This window comes from Etheostoma spectabile, chromosome 9 (genome assembly GCF_008692095.1).
Source record: "Etheostoma spectabile isolate EspeVRDwgs_2016 chromosome 9, UIUC_Espe_1.0, whole genome shotgun sequence".
In the NCBI taxonomy this organism is placed as follows: Eukaryota; Metazoa; Chordata; class Actinopteri; order Perciformes; family Percidae; genus Etheostoma; species Etheostoma spectabile.
Window position 1 is genome coordinate 30,214,808 of NC_045741.1, and position 9,055 is coordinate 30,223,862.

Genomic DNA, 9,055 nt, shown 5'->3' on the forward strand with positions numbered 1-9,055 from the left:
GGATGCATAGTATCCTGGATCCATGAAATAACTGGCCTTTAAACATGTCTCTATGGGAAGGGGGTGTATACTTATGTCCCCTGTATTTTAAGAAAGAACATTTATTTTTTTATTTACAATACATTATTCATTTATTAAGAAAATTGGTGTCCTTAAAGGTTCCATTTTTCCACTTTTTACTCAACTTTAGCATGGGTTTATAAACTTATGAGCACCACTGTATGCTCAGCACAGCTGTTCTTCCTTCCTGTATGAGGCTCCATCAGTGATAAGTAGTGTTCCATCTGTTAGCCTCTGCTAACCCTGCTAACCACGCTAACCCTGTGCAGCGCCTGCAGGAGCTCCATTTGCAGCACAACAGCATAGAGATGTTAGCAGACCAGGCTCTCGTTGGTTTGACCTCCCTGGCTCTGCTGGACCTGAGCAGGAATAACCTTCACACCATCGGCCCTGCGTCCCTGCGCCCTCTGGTCAGCCTGCAGGTGCTGCGCATCACAGGTGAGACTGGACTCCGTGTTGCCTGGTTTGTCATTCTATTTTTCTAAAAACTGTTTTTGGATTGACTGTCCTACCATTGTAAGGGTTAAATGTAAGTAACGTGGTTGACTGAACCAGGCAGGCAGACCCGTCTCCACTCAACAAGGGTTATTTCTAGTGCTTAATCGCATTAATGTCATAGTCAACTCGCAATTAATCGCACATTTTTATCTATTTTAAATGTCCATTGATTTCTTTTTGTCCCATTATTTTTTTCTCATTTCAATGCTCTTATCAACATGGAAAAGTGGATCGGCTCACTTTGTGCAAACATTTTTTTTATTGAAAACAACATTGGCATATAGTGTTCAATTTCACACTAACATTCTCACTTGGAGCAAAAAGTCTCTCAAACAATATAACACTGTCCATCGAAAACAACAGAACACACATATCACTTTGGTCTTGTCAATGGAACGTTTTCAAATTAAAATTAAAATTAAAATTTCCATCTAGAATCTTATTGGCGTCCATTTTGACGTCTCGCGCTCGCCATCCACTCAAAACGTAACGATACTACTCTTTGGCCGGCTCGCAAGCCCAAACGGCGTGTGGTCAGCGTGCCTGTTGTTTTGTGTCCGGTCTAGCTAGATCCGGTGGGTGTTGTAGTTTTTCTAACGTTACTAGTTGTTGCAACAGCATGTGACAAAACTACAAAGTTTGCTAGGCCAAACTAACTATTAACTGTCATCACCAGTTATTTCTTTTTTTCTAAATTCATTTTATTGAATCCTTTATATTTCACATGCTTCCTGCAGTCATTCCTTATGCAGTCAATGCATTACTCTCTCATTTTATGGTTACATCCAAACCCTTAAAGTAAAGTTTCCTGGCTTTCCATTGGTCAGTTCAAAACCATTCATAATTCTCCTGTCACATACATATAAATTCCTTATGATCACCTTATGTACTCATCACAAAACAACTTAGATAAAGGCATTCTACTTAGAAAGCCTTTATTGTCATTATACAGAAGTGCAGTACCTGTGCAATGAGATTGAAGCAACCCCTTTACAGTGTCGACACAAAATATAAAAATATAAAGTATAAGTAGTGCAGCAAAAAAGACGGGGTGACCTGGTGCACAGTCCTGAGAGTAAAGACTATATACATATATAAAATAGCTTTGTATACACATTATGCAAAAAGTAGTTAAGTATTAATAACAAATACATTTTCTGAAATTGCACAGAATCCCATTGTCCTTTTAGGTATTATATATTATTATTCTTCCAGTGACTGGGACCTGGACTTGAGGCCTCCTGTCTGACTTGCTGTCCTCTCTCTGACAGACAACCCGTGGCGCTGTGACTGTGCTCTGCACTGGCTGCGGAGCTGGATCGATGAGGAGGGCCAGCGGCTGCTCAGCTCCGCAGAGCGGCGCCTGGTCTGCACCGAGCCACCGCGCCTATCCCACCTCAGCCTGGTGGAGGTCCCCCTCAACAGCCTGGTGTGTATCCCTCCACTGGTGCAGCTGGAGCCCAGGAGGCTCGCTGTGCGCCTGGGAGAGAGCCTCAGGGTGTCGTGCCATGCCTCGGGCTACCCTCGGCCACAGGTAGGGATACGTAGAGTCAATAAGGAGAACTTCCAGCAGTTTCCACCACACTGGTTCAGCCTCCTAAATAGTCCAGCAGGAATTTGCATGTCATAGCCACTTACTCAGGGTGCAAAAGAACTCTTATTTCAGAAATTCGGAACTTAGGTGCGCTTTTGAAGCTACTTGCTTATATTAAGAAAGACTTATCTAGCTGATGGGATCTTACCTAGCTACTGAGCATGTGCAACTCCCAACAAAGATAGTATAGAAGTGAGTTGTCTCACTCTGTAGCTAAAACAGAGACCTAAACACACAGGGTGAAATCTGCAGCAATGTGCAGTACAACAAAAATATGGTGGTTTTTTGAAAATGAAACCATGTAACCATACTCTGTTACAACCTCAAAATACAATTATGAACCTGAAAATGAGCATAATATGGGCACTTTAACATAAACTTTTAATACATTTTTACACAGAACAAGGACTGGGAAATGTGTCTCATTGTAAGTACATATGAAGGATTATTAATAGTATGGACAAAAGGAATGATTATAATAAGCAACACTGTTTCAATGTATATCATATGGCCACTGACAGAACCTGTTGGTTAAGAGTGTCCTGTCTATATGATCCGCCTATACTGTGTAAAGTGTGTTCATTTCCTTTTGACAATCTTATCTATTTTAATTTGAAAAAAACATATGAGTTCTCTTTATTTTAGTGGACAAAATGAAAGTAGATTCAACAGTAAAACCATGATCAGGTTGTAGCAGATGTCATGTCATGTCTACTTTTGGATCCTTTACGTGACGAGAAGCAGACAGCTGATCATGAAACTCTGAATGCTCTTCCAGGTGACGTGGAGAAAGGCGTCCCAGGGGAAGGTGGTGCTCTCTCCCAGAGGCCTGGTGCAGGAGCTGGGTGCTGGAGGAGGGGCAGCGGGGGGGGCAGCGGAGCCGTCAGAGGAAGGCCGGGTCAGTCTGCAGAAGGTTGCCGGCGAGCGCTTCGACCCCGACACCGGCAGCGGCATGCTGTTCCTCAGCAACGTGACTGTCGCTCACGCGGGTTTCTACGAGTGTGAAGCCTGGAACGCGGGGGGTGTGGCCAGAGTGACCTTTCAGCTCGCCATCAACTCCACCACTTCCTCATCCTCCTCCTCCATCTGGGCCTCGTGGTCCCAGGTGTCGTCTCCGTACTCGCCGGCCTGGCCCCGGCTGAGGAGCCACAGCCCCGCTGTGGGCTCCGATGTGAGCCGCGAGCCGCTCTACGCCCTGGGCAGCATGGCCTTCAGCGCTCTGGGAGCGGCCACGCAGACGGCCATCGCTGTGGGCATCTCGCTGCTCGCCCTCACCGCCCTGCTGCTGCTCGCCATGATCTACAGCCGCCAGCAGCAGCCTGACAAGGACGCGGATGGAGCTGAGAAGGTGTGTGTCAGTCTGGACTAGAGTCATTTATACTTTTTTTAGCAACATTAGTAACATTGTTTTGTTGTCCAACCAAATTTTTTTCGGATACACACTAGACAGGGCACTAGGGGCAGCTGTGGCTCAGTGGTAGAGTGGTTGCTTGCCAATCGGAAGGTTGGTGGTTCGATCCCCGCCCCTGCAGTCATTGTCAAAGTGTCCTTGGGCAAGACACTGAACCCCGAGTTGCCCCCGGTGCTGCGCATCGGAGTGTGAATGTGTGTGAATGTTTATCTGATGAGCAGGTGGCACCTTGTACGGCAGCCCCGGCCACAGTGTATGAATGTGTGTGAATGGTGAATGTTCCCTGTAGATGTAAAAGCGCTTTGAGCAGTTGTTAAGACTGGAAAAGCGCTATATAAATACAGCACATTTACAGATGAAAGCAGGTTAACTTAGCTTAGCTAACTTAGCCATCCACAGCACCATCTTGCTCCACGACTTACTGATTACATTGAAAAACATTGAAAAATTGTGCCATTCATTGCAGCTGTAAAGTATTCTAATTCTCCCATTGTATTGTATATTGCTGGACTGTAAAGGTGATGAAGGTGAACTGTAACCTGCAGGAGGAGAGCATCCTGTATGTGAATGACTACTCGGACGGCCCCACCACCTTCGCCCAGCTGGAGGAGTACCGGGACGAGCGCGGCCATGAGATGTACGTCCTCAACAGGGCCAAGCCCGTGTTGCCCCCTGCCCCCCCCACAGCCGTCTCCACCACTAACTTGGGCTGCTCAGCTCCATCTGAAACCTCCAGCCACACCCTGTCCTCGGGGCCGGGCCAGACCACCAGCCCCACTCTGGCCCCCAACAAAAAGCTCCAGCAGGAGGGCGACATACGGACCATGAGGAGAATGGCGGGGGAGGGAGGGGAAGCAGAGCCTGTGATTACTTCCGAGGCAGAAGGGATGTTTCTTAATCACACAGGTCTGTTCATGGACTCTCAGATCGCCTACGAGATCCACTGCTGAAGCGGAGAGAATCAACTGCAACACAGAGGCTTTGTGTGTGAATCCTTTTTATTACTCCTCCACAGTGAAATGCTCATATTGGAGAAGGGTTACATAAATGCCCTACAGTCAAAGACCCGTTTAACTGGGCTCAGGTAGAAGCTGAGTCGCACACAACAGAACTGTCCTGTACATGAACTTCTGGCTCAGCATTTATCAGCTACTTTCACACCAGAAACCTTTCAGCATCATTGCAACACCTGTCCTCTCGAGAACTCTGAAGGCTCCAGTTTGCAGGGTGAGTCTAACGAAAGGGGGACATCATGGAATCTTCCTTTTCATGAGCATGTAGGAACCGAAGTGTGTTTTACAGCTGTTGTTGTTAATGTCTGGACAGGCTGTTGAGCATCTGAAGGCAGTACAGTGGGGGTGGGACAGCAACTGCTAAATTTTGTAATCATTTATTTCAATGTTTGGGGAAGGGGTTAAATCACCACCATGATGGAAGTCTTAATCTCAAAATCATGAAACTGTTAACACATCGGGACTGTTACAGTGGCAGAAAAGGATTCAGCCCAATCAACAGTGCAGAATATAGTCCGACACCAGAAAAAGATAAGAAACTGTAGAAAGAAATAGCATTTAAATATTAAAAGTGAGGCCAACATAAATTGTTGGCATGACTGCATAGTGCGGTGGCTCTGTGAGCTCAACATTTTGCAAATTAAAGCTGGAGTGCAGAACGTCTGTGTCCTTCCTGTTGGCAGTGAGTGTACCTGCCTGTTAGGGTATTGGGTAGTACAGGTAAACTGAAGTACCGTGTAACCAATCAGAGAGCCTGAATCAGCAGGTGAAGAACGGTGGAGTACCCGCTTGGATCCGCGGGATCAAACTTTGCTCCTTATGTGAAGGCAGCCAAGCGCTCTCCAAAAAACCATGGCAACGCTTCTGTGCACCACTTCCCGTACAACTGGGTTCTTTATAGCTTAGCTCAAGTAAAAACTACAGGTAATGTTACCTGATACATCCGGTCAGTACAGATACACTGCATTGGCATTCTTCCAGCCACAGATACCACACACCACAACTCCAGTCTGCTGAGGAACACAGAGAGCTTTCCCAGGCAGCGATGGGCTTCATCAGCATCCTGTGAACTAGATTCGCCATGGCTGGAAAGTAATGGACGTTCATTAATATGTAATTCTGCACACGGCAAATACAGAAACACACTGCAAATACATACACTGCACATACAAAAACACACTGCAAATACATACACTGCACATACAGAAACACACTGCAAATACATACACTGCACATACAGAAACACACTGCAAATACATACACTGCAAATACAAAAACACACTGCAAATACATACACTGCAAATACAAAAACACACTGCAAATACATACACTGCACATACAGAAACACACTGCAAATACATACACTGCAAACACAAAAACACACTGCAAATACATACACTGCACATACAGAAACACACTGCAAATACATACACTGCAAATACAGAAACACACTGCAAATACATACACTGCAAATACAAAAACACACTGCAAATACATACACTGCAAATACAAAAACACACTGCAAATACATACACTGCAAATACAAAAACACACTGCAAATACATACACTGCAAATACAGAAACACACTGCAAATACATACACTGCAAATACAAAAACACACTGCAAATACATACACTGCACATACAGAAACACACTGCAAATACAGAAACACAAACATGCCGCAAATATAGAAACACACTGCAAATACAGAAACACAACAAATCACAGAAACACACTGCAAGTACAGAAACACAACAAATCACAGAAACACACTGCAAATACGGAAACACACTGCACATACAAAAACACACTGCAAATACAGATACACACTGCACATACAGAAACACACTGCAAATACAGAAACACACTGCAAATACAGAAACACACCAAATCACAGAAACACACTGCAAGTACAGAAACACAACAAATCACAGAAACACACTGCAATACGGAAAACACTGCACATAAAAAAACCACTGCAAATACGATAACACCTGCACATACAGAAACCAACCAATAACAGAAACACACTGCACTACGAACACCACATACAGAAACACACTGCAAATACAGAAACACACTGCACATACTGAAACACACTGCACATACGGAAACACACTGCACATACGGAAACACACTGCACATACGGAAACACACTGCACATACAGAAACACACCCCACATACAGACACACTGCACATACAGAAACACACTGCACATACAGAAACACACTGCAAATACAGAAACACACTGCAAATACAGAAACACTGCACATACAGAAACACACTGCACATACAGAAACACACTGCACATACTGAAACACACTGCACATACAGAAACACACTGCACATACAGAAACACACTGCACATACAGAAACACACTGCAAATACAGAAACACAACAAATTACATAAACACAACCAGTGCTCTCAGTGCCGCCGTAGGACACTCAGCAACATGATCTGATTCCTTGTGTGTCAACATGATTAAACTCAATTCACTGAAAAGGAAGGCTTGAAGAATGGAAGACAAATGAATGCCTAATGAGGCACGTCTGACTGAACTGCCATAACAAATCAATGTGAGTGCATGGATGTTTTTTTCCAATAAAAAGGCTACATCGGGCATACGTTTCATTCCAAATCACAAACATTGAGCATACAAATATTGAATATTTATATTCTAAATGTCGCCCTTCCCTTAACTACCCGGTTAGCTTTTGTCCCGGTCAGGATCCTGAATGATGACTCAACCTTACTAGAATTCTTTTATTTTCCCAAATTATACCAGGGACACGGTTTATATACGGTATATACATATATGCACACATTGTTTTAATTAAACTATGCGCATATACCATATTTAACAAAAATATATTTCTTTTCCTTTGTATTTTAATCCCATTTCAGACAGCCCATGACAAAAGTGTGCAAAGTTCAGTTTGGAGTTAGTCCATTTCTTTTTGTGTATGTGACATTGTTCCATTATTAAACCAATTGTACAAAGAAAAAAAAATCTTTGTCCATGTCATTGTCTTAAGAAGGATGTCTTTTTTTTTCCTTCATATGGATCCTTTGCTCAGTCTTCCTCCTTAAATAATATCCGGTGTCCATCCAGGAAATTATTGTGTAAAAACATTCCACATCAATCACGAGGATATCAACATCCTGTTACTGTCAGACGTGGGAATTTTAAAAATGAACAGCATTGGATGTTGCAGTCCTTTGTTACATAATAATAAATTAGCAACTGTCTCGGCTCGGTTTTCAAATAGCAAAGGTTGTGGTCCTTTTTCTGGTATCACCTCGGTCAAGGTTCCAAGTGGGCTAAACTAGAAGGTGGAGTTCACCGCAGACAACTGATTGGTCAGAGACAACCGTCACTGGCCCCACACAGGACAAATACACAAAAATGTTTACAGACCTGATTTAAAAGAGCAGACCTCTGGGATTCAGGGAGTTTGTTCCACAGGTGAGGGGCAGAAGAACTAAATGCTGCTTCACTTTGTTTGGGCCTAGTTCTGGAAACACACAACAGACCTGTCCCAGAAGACCTGAGGGGTCCTCAGCTTCATAGGGAACTCTGGCATGTAATTTTGATCCACGGCCATTCTGTGAGGTGATTGATTCTGTGAAGAAACAGATCTCAGTTATGGCCCATTTTTAAAGAAGGAAGGAAGGAAGCAAATGTTGTGCATGCTGGTTATAGTGCATTTCACACTGAAATACTCAGTAAAATGGGTCATTCCAGACATTGCTCTGAAGATCTTTGATTAAAAAGTTGATTGGAGAGGGGAAAATATATAAAGAAGTGCAGAAAATGATAGGCTGCTGAGTCAAAATGATTTCAAATGGCATCCACAGCCTGAACGACGTGCGGGAAAAAAAGGGTCAACTACTATTCGAATGGATGGGAGAATAGCAAAAATGGCAAAGGCTCAACCAATGATCAACTCCAGGAAAATCAAAGAAGACTTAAAAGTTACCTATGAGTACTGTTACGATCAGAAGAAGGCTATGTGAAGCAAAGCTATAGAAGCCCCCGCAGAATCCCATGGCTGAGAAAAAGACATGTACTGAATAGGTGTAAATTTGCCAAAGGACACATTGACTGGCCAAAGGCAAAATGGAGCAACGTTCTGTGGACTGATGAGAGCAAAATTGTTCTTTTTGGGTCTAGACCCCCGTGCACTGAATTCCAGCGACAGTACACTGTGAAGACAGTAAAGCATGATGGTTATGGTGATGTTTCTAATACTGTGGTGTTGAGCCTATTTATCACATACCAGGGATCACGGATCAGTTTCAATACATCCAAATACTTGAAGAGGCCATGTTGCCTTATGCTTAAGAGCAAATGCCTTTGAAATGGGTCTTTCAACAAGACAATGACCCAAAACACACCAGTAATGGGTAAAGTCTTGGTTCCAGATGAACCAGATTGAAGTTATGGATTGGCCAGCCCAATCCCCGGACCTCAA

General features: G+C 43.8%; 1 protein-coding gene across 4 annotated transcripts in view; it reads left to right on the forward strand.

Moving 5' to 3' along the window:
- LOC116695190 (leucine-rich repeat-containing protein 24) overlaps positions 1-5,882 on the forward strand; it is a 12,112-nt gene extending 6,230 nt beyond the window's left edge. For 2 of the 4 annotated variants that reach the window (XM_032525315.1, XM_032525312.1), the window contains 4 exons: positions 330-498; positions 1,830-2,092; positions 2,931-3,500; positions 4,082-5,882. In XM_032525315.1, the coding sequence (XP_032381206.1) occupies positions 330-498; positions 1,830-2,092; positions 2,931-3,500; positions 4,082-4,513 (1,434 nt within the window). In that variant the 3' untranslated portion in view covers positions 4,514-5,882. The remainder of the gene's footprint in view (positions 1-329; positions 499-1,829; positions 2,093-2,930; positions 3,501-4,081) is intronic. The other 2 variants (XM_032525313.1, XM_032525314.1) reach the window with 2 other exon arrangements.
- The last annotated feature ends 3,173 nt before the right edge of the window (positions 5,883-9,055 follow it).